Below are 18810 nucleotides of genomic sequence, written 5' to 3'. Positions count from 1 at the left end.
GTAGATATGAAACTGAACATCTCCAACAATGCAACATAATAAACTGTATATATAGGAAATAAAACAATACAACAAATAAATAATAATAAATAATAGAAAAAGTGTAGAATAAATCAGAATAGAATAGAGCAGACCAATGTGCAAGTAATGCAGATGAAGTGAACTATATATATGTCATAAAGAAATAAGCTCATGAATGCAGAGAAAGTTATAACAGGGTGTCCGCGCGGTAGTAAAAGGTAGTAAAAGGTAGTAAAAAGAATCTACCCAAATTAAGGCCCTTGAAAGGTAGTAAAAGGTAACAAACGCAATTTGACTTGGTAGTAATTTTTTTAAAACTCTGCCTCAATATATAATGAGTTTCCATTGTTTGCTTATTATTTGTGTCTGCATGTTTGAATTTCATCTAGCCTACGTAGTTTAAAAATATATACGGTGCTAACAGGACCTGAGTGAGGCGTAGTTGATAGCAATGACGTAGAGGTAACCTGTGTGGACTTCATAGCCTATCAGCGACGCTTACAACATTTTCCGCCTTTTTCCAACAATTGACGTTAGCAGAGCCGCCTTTTGCCACAGTTGCAGTCTACTTTTTCTGATGTTAGCAAATTCGAGCAAATTTAGTGTGAAATGGGGAAGTGCAAGTTTTCGCAATTATGGGTTGATGACCCCTTATATAAAGACTGGCTTAAACCCGTCATAGGAAATGACCGTGAAGCATTTTGCAGTGTCTGCAAAAAAACTATAAATGTTACCTGGAACGGCATTACTGCTATCAAGTCCCACAGTGGATCGGCTATACACCAGCAGCGGCTTCGGGTGAGGGGGGGACAGCTGCCGATTTCGTTGTTTTGCGATGCTAGCAGCAGCACCACACAGATCGCGGCAGATCATGCCAACTTATCAGCAACAGTCGCACCACCTCGGCAGCAAACCAGTGCCACCAGCACCACCACGGCTGCGATAGCCAAACAGCAGACGTTACCGCCACAAACATCAGCCCTCAGGGCTGAGGTTCTCTGGTGCCTGAACACAGCAGCTAACCATCATTCATTCAATTCGAATGAGGGCATTGGGGAATTGTTCGAAAACATGTTCACTGACTCCGACATAGCCAAAAGTTTTGTTTGTGGCAAAGATAAGACATCGTATATCCTTGGATTTGGCATTGCTCCACATTTTAAGAAGCTTCTTATAAATAGCATCAATGCTTCTGGGCCATATGTTGTCATGTTTGACGAGTCTCTGAACCAGTCCGCCAAGAAGAAGCAAATGGATATTCACGTTCGGTTCTGGAGAGATGACCGCGTGACGTCTTCATATTTTGGGTCACAGTTTCTTGGACATGCAAGGGCTGAAGACTTGCTGCAAAGCATTAAAGTGAGTTGATATTTTCTTGTTTGTTCTTTCTTATTGTCGTTATATGCCCATTTGAAAATGTTTATGTCATAGTTAGCCTAAGCTTTAGCCTACACGACGTGTGTGTCGGGTGTGTTTTGTGACCCTGCAAGGCGATATCAGTCGCTTTGCGCTCAATGCTATTTTGAGAAAATCCACGGTAAACAAACATCCGGGTTAAAATGTTGAATTTCATGTTTTCGCATAATTTGACAGTATACAGTCTACATATCATTTCATATCGTGGACAAATCACGGAAAAACATACGTTTTGACTGTTAAGCCCGGTGAAGATGCAACACATTAGCAGTCATACCATTTGTCAACGCCGCTTAAAAAGGTGATTTTCTCCTCTTCTAGCATTATCATGACAGGAGAACCATGCCACTTTGGATACAGTTATCTTAACGATTGTTCTAGCAATAGCCTCAATATACATATCGTTGGAAAGCTTAGTTTATGGCCGTTCATATGAGAACAATAACTTAGTTTTGTACATTTTACCAAAGCGACTGGTTTCGCCTTGCAGGGTCACATTTTGATGAAGGATTTGGTTAATATTTCTGAAAGATGCATACTGGTACTACAAAGGGGGAAACACGTTTGACTTATACTTACTGGCACTGTATTTACTGTCTATCTATTGTCTATTTTATGAATAACCAAAAACCACAGGACAGATTAAAATGTTCAATAAACTTTGTTTTTTGTGACAATTCACAGGAATGTGTTGCACAACTCAACTTGAGACACCTGCTGTCTGTCAGTATGGATGGCCCAAATGTCAACTTCAAGCTGCTGAAGCTCCTTCAGAACGAACATTCAGAGCTTCATGGGGATGCACAACTCATCAGTGTTGGCAGTTGTGGCTTGCACACCCTCCACAATGCCATGAAGGCAGGATTCGCAACATGGCAGGTAGACAAACTGTTGCGAGCTATGCACTACATCTTCCACAATGTTCCTGCCCGTAGAGAAGATTACACCGCCACCACAGGATCTTCTACCTTTCCCCGATCTTTCTGTGGCCACAGATGGGTGGAAAATGTCCCTGTGGCTGAGAGAGCTGTCGACATTTGGCCTGTGCTTTTAACATATGTTGATGCTGTTCAGAAGAAAAAGGTGACAAACCCAAACACGGCGTCATATGATATCATTTTGGCAGCACGGGATGATAATTTGATAATTCCAAAGCTCCAGTTCTTCTTGTCAGTTGCACGAAGCTTCAACCCCTTCCTGACCAAATATCAGACCGACGAGCCTGTGCTGCCCTTTTTTGCTAAAGATCTGAAAGAACTCCTGATGGTAAGAAATGTAATTCCTGTAGAGTAACTGTCTTTATTTGAATGTGATTAAACTGTATCAGTTGACAGGTGTGACTTGATTGCTAACAGTTTTTGTTGTTCTTTTAAGGCTTTACTGCGGCGATTTGTTAAAAGGGAACTTATACAGGACCGAAGCCCACTGCAACTTATCACAATCCAGGTGTCTGAGGAGAAGAACTGGGTGGCTCTGAAAAATGTGGACATCGGCCTGGGTGCTGAATCTGCCATCAAGGTAATTACTGCAGATACTTTCAATGTCATACATGAAATGTGCTGTCGGCACAAATAAATAGTTACTTCGAACTATTAGGGTAGAAAATGAATGAGTAACATTGGGCATTATTTAACCACCTCTGTGGTAAGCAATATAGCTATCGTAATTGTGTGGTTGTTAATGGTTATCTTTCAAACTTCAGTGGTCTTCACCACCAGGCCTTTGGCATTGAGGCTTAAACTGAACCACAGCCATGAGGATATACCAAACCTCTTTCTCACTCTGGTTAAATTGTTAGGATTGTTTTAAATGTGTAACTTGTCATAGTTTAATTTCCAATCATAGCAGTGAATGTTTATGCATCCTGAACTCATCCTGAACTATACTCACATATCCCATCACTCCCCCACCCACCCACACACACACACAAACACACACACACACACACACACACACACACACACACACACACACACACACACACACACACACACACACACACACACACACACACACACACACACACACACACACACACACACACACCCAGAGAGCAGACAACCAACATCTTTTCCCCACAGGTTTTACACAAGTATCTCTATATATGTGACAAATAAATATCCTTGTATGAACATTAATGTTCTCTATTTGTTAGGCCCTTCAGAGCAAACCAGGAGGCAAGATAGGGGAGCTCTCTCTGCTAACCTTCAGGAAAGAATGTTTGCAGTGCCTTGTTAAGGTTGTCATGAAATTGCAAGACAAATCCCCCCTAAAGGTTCCAATGGTTAGGCACATTGCATGCCTTGATCCCACACAAATCCACCAAGAACCGGAGTGGTGCATCAAGCAAATGAAGAGTGTAGTGCAGACATTCCTTCAGGGAAAGAGATTGACAGGTGGCATTCCAGCTGGTAAGAAAAAATACAGTATGTCTAGGGACAGGGAAGGTCATTCAAATGAAGGCCATGTTCTAAGGGTGTTCTACTTTGAAATGTACTTAAATGTCATTAATGATTATGTTTTTGTCAATATTGTAGGTGATGTTATCATTCAACAGTTCGAATCGTTGACCTCTGTGGAAGGACGGGATGAACGTTTCCTGGCTTTCAAGCCACTGAAGGACCGCCTTGATGTGTTCTTCTACACAACCCTCAGCAGGCCTTACCCTGACTTGCTGCAGTTTTGCCAGAGTCTCCTCCTTCTTTCCCATGGCCAAGCCACTGTGGAAAGAGGATTTTCAGTGAACAAAGAGGTGGAGACATGCAATCTCCATGACCGCACACTGGAATCACTGAGACTAGTTTGTGACAGGATCAACAGTTGTGGTGGTGTTTTGAAAGTGCCCCTCACAAAGGAGCTCCTTGCCTCTGCCTCATCAGCTAGATCCCAGTACAGACTGTACCTTGACAGTGAAAAGAAAAAGAGAGAGAGTGCTGCCCATGCTCTGAGGAGGAAGGCAGTGGAGGAGGAGCTTCTGGACCTCAGAAGACAGGAAGAGGTACTTCGCCGTGTTTGTCACTCACTGGAAAAGGACGCGGACAAGTTGGCCGAGCAGGCTGAGGGAAAGGCTGGGTCCAAAATGGCTGAACTGATAATCAAGTCCAATACCCTTCGCAGAAGGCAGAAAGAAAAAAAAGAAGAGCTCTGCAAATTGGAGAAAATAATTGAAGATAAGTCCTCACAACTGAGACTTCTGTGACTGTACACCCCTCACAGTTATTGTTTTAAATGTTTCTCTTAGATACAATGTAGATTGCAACAACTGCACACAGGCACACCCACAGACGAATGCAGGCACACGCACACACAAACACACACACACGTACACCCCTACAGTTATTGTTTTAAATGATTCACTTAGATACAATGTAGATTGCAACAACAACAACATCCATACAAAGGCGCACCCACAGACATGTGCATACATGCACTCCTCACACACGTTATTGTGTTTAAATATGGTGAATGTTATATTGAAGCAGATCTTTGAAAGCTGTAGTCCTCAGAGCATATTGTTCATTAAAGTTATTTATTTGATTGATTTTCAATTTTTTTCATTAATACGCATTATTAATACGCACCAGTAACTGCTTAAGTGTGTGTGTGTGTGTGTGTGTGTGTGTGTGTGAGAATGCGTGTTTGTGAGAGAATGCGTGTTTGTGAGTAAGTGTGTGTGATGTGACACTTTATTATTAATATTTATGGTTGTTAAGTGATATGTGTTTAAGAAGTGTCAAGGTTATTACTCACTTTATTAGGGCTAAGGGTCAACTCAACACTACAAAAAAAAACACAATTGACAATGACAATACTTAATGATCACAATTAAACATTAGTGTACCTGATATGTATGACGGGTGTGACAGTGTCACACTAATACCTTATAATTAGTAGTCCAAAAAGGGCTGCTGCTTGATGTCGTGTTGGTAGTAAAAAATATTGTGGAGGTAGTAAAAAAGGTAGTAAAAGGTAGTAAATTCATCTCTATGAATCCTGCAGATACCCTGTATAAGTAACCAAGTAATGCAGGAGTCTATATACATGTAATTAGAATAAGATAAATATTGTTCAGTAATAATATACTGTTTATTGTAGTGAGAAATATTAAGATAAATAAATTGTAAGATGCAACCAGATGAATGCTTTGGGTTACAGGCACTAAACAGAGCTCCAGCTTCGTCTCTGACCTGATGACCAGCATCCTCCACCTATTATCTCATTTTAGTGTAAATTAGATAATAGGTGAGGGATGCTTATTATCTAATCATCCCCTTGACTGTTGATCAATATTAGGTGAGCCACAGAAGTGAGAAGGTCCTCAGTTTGTTTCCCAAGCAGACTAAACAAAATTACACGCAAGACAGTGAATATAACAGTTTTATAATACAGTCATTGTCAACTTTATTTACATAAATATCTTGTTAGCGTTACATAAAGAAATGTGAGAGAACCAAACTGTTTAAAATTAAATCAAATGCATAAAAAAAAAATGGAAAACAAAACATTTGACATTGATTGGCAGTTCGCTGAGCATCTCATTGTCAGATACAATGGTACAAATAACTATTCTAACACTTGAGAAAGCCAAACACCAAACATCTGTCAGTGTCGCAGGAAACTTTGTCTCACAGCTACACAATGAAGATTTCAGGATCATTAACACAAGTTAGAAATGTCATCATTTGTAAGGAATGATCAAGTTGAGCCACCTTTTTACAAAATTAACACAATGTACAATATTGAGTGGATACATCTACAGTACTCTCTATTCCAACCTGAATTACTCACTACCCTCTGAACATCATTACTTAAAAGACTGATGCTGGGGTTTTTCAGCAGGACCCAAACTCTTCGATCCATTTTTCATACTTCTCCAGGTCGACTGCAGACACAGATTTGGACACTTTCTTCAGAGCAGACTCAAAGTCCTCCATAGTGGTGGGCATGTGCATTTCATCCCGTGAAATGTTCCGGATCTCCTCTGGTGTGAGGCCCTCTATTCTTCGCCTCATGGCCATGAGAGAGGCGTCCCTGCAACAGAACACAGCCTAAGGTTCATTCAAAACTTTATTTATTTAATTAACTAACCAAACTTATTACAATAATCCTTCCAGCCCTGGCTTTTATTGTGATCTTCTGCAATCTTAAGTCAATTTAATGTCTGCATTACAACAAAAGTTATACTTTTTTTATTTTAAATCCACATTTAATTCTTTTTCAGCAAGTGGTCTCATAAAGTGTGCTTAAGAACTTCTTTTTTGATAAAGCTTATAGTTAGGGCTGATTAGATTCAGCCTCTAGTTTAGCTGATATAGGCTTAGACTGTCGGGGGACATCTTACTTCTTCCTTCTGTCTGTTTGTACCCGTGTACTCTCATGTTCCGATTAACCCAGCTTCCCCAAAATCTCTTTTTTGTGTCTATATATACACGCCAGGATCCTGAGTCGAGGCTGATCCTGTTGCTGTGGTCCTGTGTCCTGGATCCTCTATCCTGAGTACTGGATCTGAGTCCTGGACTTCGAGTCATGGCTGAACCTGTCTCTGTGGTCCTGCCTCACTCTCATCATACTACTTCCCTGATGGCTCGCACAGGATTGCTGACACCCTCGTGGATTCATCTTCTTATTATAGACCAGTGATGCAAACACAGGTATGATGAAAAAAGAGAGAAGTATTCGAAGCAGGAAAAAAACAGCGTAATATACCATCTGACAAAGGCCTGTGCTATAGTCTTTCAATTAACTGGCTATTCTTTATAATATACTCAGATCAATAGGAGACAGAGATGTTAAGTTATAAATCAAGGGTTTTTATTATTATTTACAGCAGGGGTGGTCCGAGGGCCGTACAAATTATTGAACTCAACCTCTGCTTAAAAGAACTCAAATCACAGCCCATTCATTTCGCCTTTCTTTCATGCTGTGCAAAGAACAAGCAACCTCTTAATCCAGATATCTGACCATGACTCGCGCATGCATTCACGTGCACGGTTGTGGCATGACCACCAAAACAGAAAGATATGGACACAAGATGGACGCAAATGTATTTAGTATCCTATCCATGTGAACATGATTTAAATGGGGGGGACCTAACCTCCTCTAGGGGGGTTCGGGGGCATGCTCCCCCGGGAAGATTTTTTTTTTAATATTGAAGTTAAAAGCATCATTCTGGTGCACTTTCAGAGCAACATTAAGAGATCTATGGATACATCTCAACACCAGCGACGTGCAGTCAGGGGAGGAAGGGGAGGCAGAGCCTCACCTGTCATACTCCAATCATGTAATGGAAAAACAACTAAAGAAAAACTAAATAGTAATAATAATAAAATGTCTCCACTGATCTATGATGTAAGTGTGATTTATGTATGATTCCAATCGCTTTTTAAAGTCAAAATCAGCCTCCGCTACAACTACAGGTAGCGATGAGAAGTGAGGCAGGGAGGAGCTCTGCCTCTCGTAAGCCCACAGTAACTTGCTGGAGCACGGGCACTAATTTAGCGCGGGCACTTATTTTGTGCCCGCGCTCAAGCCAGTTACTGTGGGGTGAGGTGAGGCACAGATGAGCTCTGCCTCACCTCAGAATGTGTCACCCCACAGAAACTGGCTGGAAAGCGGGCCCTAAGCGCATGCCTGTTACCATCTCACTGTAGGTCACCAATGTAATGTTTGTAGATCCCTTTATTACATTTATCCTCGCCATCCATAGTCTCTAAATAACTTATTTTACGTATATATGATATTTAGGCTCGCTGATCTCATCATATAACGGCAAGGAAAAAAGCAGCAGGAGAGGCAGCCATAACCTCTGCCGCACTGAAGGGGGCGCACGTGAGCCCACAGGTTCTTGTTGCTACTGTTATTCTACGCAGAGACGGATAGACACAAACAACAAACTAGACTTTTGAAACTACAGGAAGATAAGGAGGACTTTTACACAAAACTAATAGAGATTGTTGTCCAGAAGGAGAGCATGGACTTAATCTTCAAGTCAAGGTAAGACCACAATTGTAATGAAAATGGGATCTTACTAAGAAAAAACAATCCAATATTTAGATTTTGGGTATCCTTTTGTTGAACGGTCTGTTTAAAATGAATCGAAGCATCAGACTAAAAAAGCTTTTGAAAATAACCGAATATTTTGATTAAGGTCAAAATATGATATTTGTAAATCTGACTCTGAAAGAGTCAGTGCCTCACCAGCCATGAACCTCACCGCACGTCACTGCTCAACACTCATATGAAACAGAACTGGAAGCAGATTTTTTTTGGTGGATATTTTACAAATTGCTCCCTTTCAAACTCTATTCTTGTTATTTTTATGTTATTCAAATTTCTTTGTCACTGTCATATAGTATTTTATACCTGTTAATAATTTAGTCTCTAATGTATCATTAATAACTATAATGATCATATCAAGGTGTGCCTTAACCTCACTGAGCTGAGGTTATTTGAGCCTCTCAGGAGAGAGCTCTCTTCCACCTGGTTGTAGAAAAGCTCTTTAAATTCGTTAGCATAGCTAGGTAACCAGATGCTAATAACAAGAGATCGCCACTGTGCTTACAACTAAAGACACAGCCACGCAAACACTGCAGCATGTGTACGGCTCCTTATGGGTACTGCAATATTTGAAGAGCTGGAGCGGCGTTCCGGTGCTCTCCGTTACTCTCCGTTACTCCTTTCAGACGAGACATAACCACGTGAAGACCATGGTGAAGACCTATGGTGAAGACAAGTTACACTCGTGTCGTGTTCAATGAACCTGTCCTTGGCCAGGAAAAACAGGCACTCGCTTGTTTAATTATTTTGCGATCTAGACTTCTTCTTCTTTTTTGAAGTGAGAAGTTGTCCGTCAGTCGGACGGACGGACTGACGGACCCCCCCCTAAAACGAAAACTCTTCGGTTCTCCACGAATTACACAAGTCACCCAAATCAGCGTTAAAAAAGCGGGAGGCGCCGAAAAGCGACTAATTTGCATCACTGATAGACACATGCATTTCATTTGGTCTAACTACGCTGTAAAATGTATTATCTCTTCGATTTACACACGGCATCTATTGCACGTCTGTTCGTCCTGGGAGAGGGATCCCTCCTCTGTTGCTCTCCCCGAGGTTTCTCCCATGTTTCCCTTTAAACTGTGGGTTTTCTCTGGAAGTTTTTCCTTGTACGATGTGAGGGTCTAAGGACAGAGGGTGTCGTATTGTCATCCTGATATTGTGTACAAACTGTGAAGACCACTGAGACAAATGTAACATTTGTGATATTGGGCTATATAAATAAACATTGATTGATTGATAACTTGAATTATTGACTGTGTTATGCGTCAATAGGTAATTGTGTTGTATCTATTGTAGCAATGGTCATATTGGGTACATATATTGTCACCATCTCCATTAACTAATGTGAAGTTCCACATTATGGAGGTTATTCCCTATCTTTATTCAAGAGTGTGGTCTTTCAATTTGAGAGCATCATTTATTAATTTCACGTTCAGATTTTGTATTTATTTCCCTCAAACCCTGTCCTCGCACTCAAATAGCGCCTGCTTGCACTTAGTTCTGCTCTGCTTCTTCTCAAACTGTACGCTTGCACTCAGATATACTGCTGCTTGCACAGATTTCCAGTTTAAAACCTTCTCCTAGCACTCAGGTTGTTTCTGTGCGCGTTTCTGTGTGTTTCACGAGCGCACAGAAACAGCATATCTAAGTGCAAGCAGGCGCTATTTGAGTGCGAGGACAGGGCTTGAGGGAAAGAAATACATCAACTGAACGTGAAATCAATAACTTATGCTCTCAAATGTAAAGACCACGCTCTTGAATAAAGATAGGGAATAAGCTCCATACCACATTGGCTGAAAGGATGGCTGACCTGCACACGTTGGTGATGTCGGCTCCAGAGTAACCCTCCAGCTGCTCTGCGATCTTCTCCAGGTCCACGTCCTCGGACACCTCCAGCTCCTTCAGGTTGATCTTGAGCAGCTCCACCCGCCCTGGGTCTGCAGACAGAGACGCAGCAGCATTTATAGCTTTAAGGTCTGCAGTACAACCAGATCTCAAGGCCCAGGCTTGGACAGAGGTTTGTGTCAAAGTGTGTTTTAAGACTTATGATTAATATAATTAAGCTGTGTGTGTGTTTTCTGTACTCCCAGGGGACAGAATACAGAATGCAAAGAATCTAGGCTCAGCTTTGCCCCAGCGTATTATCCCTGAAAGCGTCAGAGGAGAGTGTGCACGTGAAACAGAGAGTGTCCACGTGAAGCAGAGAGTGTGCACGTGAAGCAGAGTGTGCACGTGAAGCAGAGAGTGTACATCAGGGGTGGGGAACCTTTTTCCTCTCAAGGGCCAATTCAATTTTATCAACATCCTCCAAGGGCCGTACAAATGATTGAACTCAATCTCTGCTTTAAAATACTAAAATCACAGCCCATTCATTTCGCCTTTCTTTCATGCTGTGCAAAGAAAAAGCAACCTCTTAATCCAGATATCTTACCATGACTCGCGCATGCATGCACGTGCACGGTTGTGGCATGACCACCAAAACAGAAATATATGGACACAAGATGTGTGCAAATGTATTTAGTTTCCTATCCATGTAGACATGATTTAAGTGGGGGGACCTAACCTCCTCTAGGGGGTTCGGGGGGCATGCTCCCCCGGGAAGATATTTTTTTAAATGTTGAAGTTAAAAGCATCAATCTGGTGCACTTTGAGAGCAACATTAGGATACATCTCTCAACATCCATATGAAACAGACCTGTAGCATATTTTCTTTTTCTTTATGGATATTTTACAAATCATTCCTTTCAAACTGTATTCTTGTTTATTAATAACAACTTTTTTTTACTGTCATATTGTATTTTATACCTGTTTACTTTATTATCTTGTTTTTTTATAACTATAATGATCATATAAAGATGTGCCTTTACCTCACTGGTTGTAGAAAAAGCTTCTTATATTCGTTAGCATAGCTAGCTAACCAGATGCTAATAACAACAAAGTTATTGACTGTATGATCAGTATGACAGATGAACAGATCGCCACTGGGATTACAACTAAAGACACAGCCACGCAAAAACTGCGGCATGTGTACAGCTCCTTATCTGAAGTGCCGAGTGACGTTCTGGTGCTCTCCGTCAGAACTGCACCCCTGTCAGATGAGACATATACCACGTGATGACACGTCGGCCCGTCCACACAGCGGCGTGCGTTGAAGCTTCAACGCTTCTGCCCATTCACTTTGAATGGGGTGACGTCACGCTTCGCCGAACTGCAATTGTGGGGAGCGTAGCTACGCGTTGCTCGCGTCAAAAGTTGAACCATGTTCAAGCTTCGACGGAAGCGTCAGCCAATCAAATCCCGTTTATGAAAATCTGCCAGTACAACTGCTGGCCAATCAAACCGCGTGTATGCTGCGAGTAGTGAATCACCCGGTGCTGTATGATCAGTGTCTGTTCATCTACCGGGATGCAAACCGGAGGAGCCAGGCATGGAGGAGGTGGCAGAGATAGTGGGTGAAACTGGTAGGTTTTCGCCTGTTTGGGGAGTTTATATCCAGTGTACCTCGTTTAAACATTGAATGGACAGCTAGCAGGCATAGACAGTATATATAGCTAGCATGGAATGCTAGCATTTTGCTTTGTATGTCGGGGGCGGAAGATTCATGTGATTGGTGATTGGTTGTTGGTCGCGTTGCTCGCGTTGACTCCCCAAGCTTCAGACACGCCCACCGCCAAGCGTCAACGCACGCTGCTGTGTGGACGCTCCTGTGTTGTGTTCAAGAACCCTGACCTTGAACAGGAAAAACAGGCACTCTTTAATTTTTTTGCAGTCTAGATTTCTTATTTTTTTTTCTTTTTTGCGTTTGTTTATAAATTACCTTGAGGGCCGTATCAAATTGTCTCGCGGGCCGTATACGGCCCGGGGGCCGGAGGTTCCCCACCCCTGGTGTACATGAAGCAGAGAGTGTGCACGTGAAGCAGAGAGTGTGCATGAAGCAGAGAGTGTGCACGTGAAGCAGAGAGTGTGTACGTGAAGCAGAGAGTGTGCATGAAGCAGACAGTGTGCACGTGAAGCAGAGAGTGTACGTGAAGCAGAGTGTGCACGTGAAGCAGACAGTGTGCACGTGAAGCAGAGAGTGTGCACGTGAAGCAGAGTGTGCACGTGAAGCAGAGAGTGTACATGAAGCAGAGAGTGTGTACGTGAAGGCAGCGGGATGTAGATCCTCTTCTCCAGCCGCCGCCTCAGAGCCTCGTCGATGTCCCAGGGGAAGTTGGTGGCAGCCAGCACCATCACCATCTTTGATGGATCATCGTTCTCTGAGGCTCCACCAACGCCTAGACAGCAGTCCCAATAATGAGAGAATGGATGCTGTAATTGTATATATTCTTTAGTTAAAACGGTTACATCTAGAATGCTGGGGAAAAGGCAATGCTGCAGAAAACCAATGCTAGCTTGTTTCGAGCATTTTACAAAGAACAATAATAATTTCTAAAAGTGAAAATAAGATAACTAATCTGTACCTTCCAATCAATAGTTTTTTTTAAATCACATCTATTTTAGTTTATTGCTAAACTAAATTGTCATGTTAACATATCCGTTTTGGGGAGGGGGGCTACTTATTTATAGATGCCCCCCCAGACAGGACCCTTCATTCCTGCTGCTGTTGGACTGCTCCTAGAGCAGGGGTGTCAAACTCAAGGCCCGGGGGCCAAATCCAGCCCACGACTTCATTTTGTGTGGCCCCGCAAGAGCTTGAAAAGAATATAATACATTTATTATACGGTTACATGCCACTTTACAGAAGCAGGTTGCCCATAAACTACATTTCCCACAATGCATCTCGTGTTGTGACATGCGCACTGAAGAGATTGCAATTATTTGCCCTGGACTTCTGCTTTCGGACGTAGTCAATTACTAAATTATTATCCTATCCGATAATAACCCAATTCAGAGGCAATAATGTAATATAATATATTATATATTTAAGCAATAGCTCACGACAGGCCGTGGTATATGCTCATTATATCACAGCTAAGGGGCGTGGTTCGGCCCGACGCGAAGCGGAGAAACTGCAGGCAGTTTGCTTTTCAGCCCAACTGTATACTGTTTTTCTCAGACGCGGAGGGATACTGACTTGTTGTGAAAAGTAACTTACAATTCTACCCGTGGTATACGCTCAGTATATCACGGCTAAGAACCAATCAGATTGCTTGATTTGACTTGTCCGTTTTATAAGTATATTTATATAGTTACAACCGACCTTTTGAGTGCAACCATAATGCTAATGTGGCCCGCGATTACATTTAGTTTGACACCCCTGTCCTAGAGGAACGCACTTCCCACTACTCATTAAATTATTCATATGTGAAATATCAATATCTGATTCTGTGCAATAGTATCCTTTGCATTTCATCATGTCTTCATCATGAGCCTGAGTCTTCATCAACTCTTCATCATGAGCCTGAGTCTTCATCAACTCTTCATCATGTCTTCATCATGAGCCTGAGTCTTCATCAACTCTTCATCATGAGCCTGAGTCTTCATCAACTCTTCATCATGAGCCTGAGTCTTCATCAACTCTTCATCATGAGCCTGAGTCTTCATCATGAGCCTGAGTCTTCATCAAGTCTTCATCATGAGCCTGAGTCTTCATCATGAGCCTGAGTCTTCACCATGTCTTCATCATGAGTCTGAGTCTTCATCAAGTCTTCATCATGAGCCTGAGTCTTCATCATGAGTCTGAGTCTTCACCATGTTTTCATCATGAGCCTGAGTCTTCATCATGAGCCTGAGTCTTCACCATGTTTTCATCATGAGCCTGAGCCTTCATCATGAGCCTGAGTCTTCATCATGTCTTCATCATGAGCCTGAGTCTTCATCATGAGCCTGAGTCTTCATCATGAGGCTGAGTCTTCATCATGAGCCTGGGTCTTCATCATGTCTTCATCATGAGCCTGAGTCTTCACCATGTCTTCATCATGAGCCTGAGTCTTCATCATGTCTTCATCATGAGCCTGAGTCTTCATCATGTCTTCACCATGAGCCTGAGTCTTCATCATGTCTTCATCACGAGCCAGGGTCTTCATCATGAGCCTGAGTCTTCATCAAGTCTTCATCATGAGCCTGAGTCTTCACCATGAGCCTTCACCATGTCTTCACCATGAGCCTTCACCATGTCTTCACCATGAGCCTGAGTCTTCATCATGTCTTCACAATGAGTCTACAGAGGGTCTCTGTGCTGTGGAGGACGTCCTGCCTCTTCCTGTCTGGTTGAAAGACTCTGCCCCTGCATTTCCTGCCTTTTCATTCATCAAAGACTTTCCTGCAGCATCAATACAGGTCAATTGTTTCTTAACATTTAGTAGGGTAAGAAGATTAAACTAAAACAACTTGGCAGTGTGTTTTCTGTTTACTGGTTCAAGAATTGATCTGTAGCTATCCGATCAGTAGTAAACCTATCATGGTTGTGTTGTGGTCAGGTTACCGTCCATCTGCACCAGCAGCTCCGCCTTCACTCTGCGGCTGGCCTCGTGTTCCTCTGAGGTTCCTCTGCGGCTGCACATGGAGTCAATCTCATCGATGAAGATCGTAGTGGGAGCGTAGAAACGTGCCTGATCAACAACACAATACATGATCAGTCAAGAAAATATTAAAAGTATCAGTCACAACTAGTTACAATAACTGGAGAGAACAGATCCCCTGTCAGGTCTGCACACATTGTCTCAGACAAACTCATCTCTCTTCATCATTCAGTATATTCCACGTTGGGTAACCAAGTGTTCTTTAATTATTTTCTTGTATTTTTTTCATTTATACTGCTTGTTTTCTTGTATGTGCCATTAAGGCTAACATATTTTAACTGTAATTATCACTATAGATGCTGTGGGTTTTACAGGAATGGTGACACTGCCAACACTCACACCTTCAAAGAATGGGAAAAGAGAAAGAGTCTTTGTTGTGCTGGGCACACTACCTGTGAAGGGTGAAAATCAAAGGGATGTTGCTCTGGAAAAACGTGACTTGGTGTACAACATCAAATGTGAAGTCTTACCATTTCAAAGAGAAGGCGAACCAGCTTCTCAGACTCCCCTCTGTACTTGGAGGTGAGAGTGGATGAGGAGACGTTGAAAAATGTGGTTCTGCACTCGGTAGCAACAGCTTTAGCCAAAAGCGTTTTCCCCGTGCCAGGAGGTCCCACCATAAGCACTCCCTTTGGTCAAATATAAAAAGGTTCTGTGCATGATACTGATAATAGATTACAGAAAAAACACAACTGGAATGTCTTTAAATCTGCACCTTCCATGGTCTTCGTATGCCTTTGAAAAAAGCTGGCATCCACATCGGCAACACGACCGCTTCTTTCAAAAGTTTCTTTGCATCTTCTAAGTCTGCAATGTTGTCCCTAAGAAAGAGATGAGACAGTTTAAAGTGGGGGGGAACTCAGTGATATATAATTTTCAATATGGAATCTTTAGTTTTGTATCTGGTCATGTTAGCTGTTGGCTCTCCTCCCCTGTCTCCTGCTGGCAAACTGCTTTGGAGCTTTAGCATTCTTTCCCCACAGCTGTGTATTGCTATGACTAATAGTTGATTCGGCTTGCCCAAAACAATCTCTTCTTTAGATAATAACAGGACCAAGCTGACGCAAAGTGTTTTAGAGCAGTATGGACATCCGGATTCCATCTGATCAGGGGGATAGCTCTCTGCCAGCTGCTAGGAGCCGAGCTAACCCTAACCCTGTGTTCTCCTTGCTCCAAAGTTTCATCACACACTACCTGCTTAAGAGGCTGCTACTTGAAATATGTGTTTCACATATGGTATATTTCTCTTATGGACGCACACAAACAATACAGTGAAATACAAACAGCAGTGCTGAACAATATGAGGCTAAAAGTATCAAACTGTGATCTGTAAGGCAATAATGACCAGCTGCTCTAGCTAGCAGTATGATAGAGTGAAGAAGGAGCGGCCAGGTCCCCATTCAGATTCCAATGATGATATAATGATCTTAAAAGTTTGAACTATAATCTTTTTGACAATTGTTAAATCTTCCCGCTGTCATGAATTTCCCAACTGCAGTGTTATGTTAACTAGCTACACGTGAACTGCTTAATACAAATGTATCGTCTTTTAGCTTAAGATATCATTAATAACTTGAGTAAGTTCTAATCAAATCTTAATTGTGTTTAGCGTTTTATTGCGTGGTCAGTGTGTTGCAGATGTGGCAGGCTGTTTGAGTTATTTTGTCATGTAGCTCCATAATTAGAAATAAAAAGAACTCTTTAAGTTCTGAATGAGAGTTCACTTAAATCACACAAGTATATACCTACAAGCCCCGCACTCATGATGAACACGTACCACTTCACATTGGGATTCTGAGATATAATATCTCTATCCAGAGCTTCCACCAGGTCTTTGTCGTACCCTGTTCCGTCAAACCTCTTCACTTCTTTCTCCTGGACATCAGCTTTGTTCTGGGAGGCACACAAAACTATTTTACTCTTTCATACTCTGTACTCTGAATGTTAGCCATTGAGTCTGCTTTCTTCAAGACAAGAAACTGGAATTTCTACCTGGAAATAGGCAAACAAGCAGCATGTGGATACTTAGCGATCCACAATGCAAATATTGAGAACAAGTTAAGCAGTGTAATGAAGAAGAAGGTGCCGTGTGCACCTTATCATCCTTTGCTCTGCCCTCTTTCACCTCCTTCACCTCCTTCCTTTCTTTGCCCTTGGAAGGTTTGCTTTTGTCCCCGTTGGCCCCGCGGGGGGAGTGCCTCTGCTGGGCCCTCACTGCCACACTCAGCCTGTTGTTGGGGGCTTTACTTTCTTTATTTGCATTACCTGGCCGCCTCACAGGACATGGAGAATGTCTGTGGACAGAGAAGAAGAAGTAGCTATAAACAAAAACATTAGCCTTATTGTCCCGAGGCTCAGCAGGAGGACTCATGAAGCCTTTAAATTGACGAGAAACAGGGATTTACAGGATACCTTTGGGGTAGACCAGGAACAAATCCAGGTCACAACAGAGACTCAAAGGGACTAATCTCAATCACATGACGGCATCAGGAACTAGCTTTAACATTCCCGACCACAAACCTGTACACTGCAAACAGGAAATAGATCTACAGTACCCAAAGCGATATTACTGCCAACAAAGAAAAAATGTACTGAAGCAACGAATAAGAAGGCTGAAAGGTGAGTGTTGGATGTGAATAACGAAGTGCAATACCGCTGTTCCACATGCATAGGCCTTATTTCACTGTCTTCGTGGTTGCTGGGTTTAGCAGGTGTTGTGTCCAGCTGGAAGTTCTCCAGAGTGGACATTATGTCCTGAACTTTTCCATTCTCTTCACTGATTTCTTGCCATAACTGAGATGAAAACACCAATAAAAGTCAGTAAACAGAACAGGCAGGACTTATTTCTGAAAATGTATATCAAGTTTTTAATACCATGTTACCTGCTGCCATCTCTGCTGATAACTGCTGTCCCGCTTGGTGTACACATACTTCTTGATTTGTTCTAGCAATCCATGATAGAGAACACTGGCCGAGCTGTAGTTTCCCAGCAGGGCGTACTCACGGGCCAGCTTCACGTTCTCATTGATCTCTCGCAGACTCATGGTGCTGCAGGGACACAGACAGAGCTCATCACGCTTCCCTCCCCCAACATCAGCCTGATATTAAACCTGTGTTTGGTCAAAGATCTGGCCATAGAATAAGGGTTATGATACAGGGGTTGCCATTCCATAAATGGTGTAATGTAAGCATATAGATATATTATATTTAAAAGAGTGGGATCTAGTCACAGTCCCAGGCACGTCCAGCAGCAGAGCACTAATAAATGTCCAGTCCACTGAATGCCATGAATCCATGCATGTCCACAATAGATACAAAAAATAGTGTTTTGGAAAATCTACATAGTATTTCTAAACATAAGAGAATTCTCAAATAGATTCTTTTTTTTGTAAAACCTCACATGATATTGGCAAAATATTGTGTTTTGGGCAACATTAGGAAGTAGAGGATGTTTAATACAGAAAGTTAAAGGATAAAACCAAAGTAGAGCTGATGTGACCAGGATCACATTTGTATATCACTCAACTGAGATTAAGAAAATGCAGTCTTCTAATTGTCTATCAGGCAGAAATGCTATTCTGAACAGCTGATGAACCTGCCTACATAGAGGAGATAGATAGATAGAGAGATAGATAGAGGGAGAGAGAGATAGATAGATAGATAGAGGAGATAGATATAGAGAGAGATAGATAGATGGATAGATAGATAGAGGAGATAGATAGAGATAGAGAGAGAGATAGATAGAGGAGATAGATAGATAGAGGAGATAGATAGAGGGAGAGATAGATAGATAGAG

At 42.1% G+C, this 18810-nt stretch overlaps 2 protein-coding genes across 3 annotated transcripts in view; one reads left to right on the top strand and one right to left on the bottom strand.

Annotated features, from left to right (window-relative positions):
- Window positions 1-215: 215 nt before the first annotated feature.
- On the top strand, window positions 216-4974 carry LOC307016803 (uncharacterized protein). Its single transcript, XM_079646128.1, has 5 exons — window positions 216-1380; window positions 2122-2703; window positions 2812-2955; window positions 3593-3848; window positions 3975-4974. Exons 1-5 carry the CDS (start codon window positions 631-633, stop codon window positions 4634-4636), a joined length of 2394 nt encoding a protein of 797 aa, XP_079502254.1. The 5' UTR covers window positions 216-630; the 3' UTR covers window positions 4637-4974.
- An 833-nt stretch (window positions 4975-5807) lies between these two features.
- Window positions 5808-18810, bottom strand: part of katna1 (katanin p60 (ATPase containing) subunit A 1) — a 28108-nt gene continuing 15105 nt past the window's right edge. Inside the window, exons 2-11 of one of the 2 annotated variants that reach the window (XM_079646129.1) lie at window positions 17897-18062; window positions 17668-17807; window positions 17110-17308; window positions 16792-16907; window positions 15730-15835; window positions 15485-15643; window positions 14918-15044; window positions 12633-12767; window positions 10304-10430; window positions 5808-6468 (exon numbers count right to left, since the gene is read on the bottom strand). In XM_079646129.1, the coding sequence (XP_079502255.1) occupies window positions 6270-6468; window positions 10304-10430; window positions 12633-12767; window positions 14918-15044; window positions 15485-15643; window positions 15730-15835; window positions 16792-16907; window positions 17110-17308; window positions 17668-17807; window positions 17897-18058 (1470 nt within the window). In that variant the 5' untranslated portion in view covers window positions 18059-18062 and the 3' untranslated portion in view covers window positions 5808-6269. The remainder of the gene's footprint in view (window positions 6469-10303; window positions 10431-12632; window positions 12768-14917; window positions 15045-15484; window positions 15644-15729; window positions 15836-16791; window positions 16908-17109; window positions 17309-17667; window positions 17808-17896; window positions 18063-18810) is intronic. The other variant, XM_079646130.1, reaches the window with a different exon arrangement.

Source organism: Notothenia rossii (assembly GCF_949606895.1).
Source record: "Notothenia rossii genome assembly, chromosome: 8".
In the NCBI taxonomy this organism is placed as follows: domain Eukaryota; kingdom Metazoa; phylum Chordata; class Actinopteri; order Perciformes; family Nototheniidae; genus Notothenia; species Notothenia rossii.
Note: the sequence above shows the minus strand (reverse complement) of the source record. Positions and strands in the feature narration are given on the sequence as shown.

Coding starts and splice junctions, on each gene's coding strand:
- LOC307016803 (XM_079646128.1), top strand. CDS start 631: ATGGGGAAGTGCAAGTTTTCGCAATTATGGGTTGATGACCCCTTATAT. Junction 2,704..2,811: donor ATCTGAAAGAACTCCTGATG/GTAAGAAATGTA, acceptor TGTTCTTTTAAG/GCTTTACTGCGGCGATTTGT. Junction 3,849..3,974: donor GACAGGTGGCATTCCAGCTG/GTAAGAAAAAAT, acceptor TCAATATTGTAG/GTGATGTTATCATTCAACAG.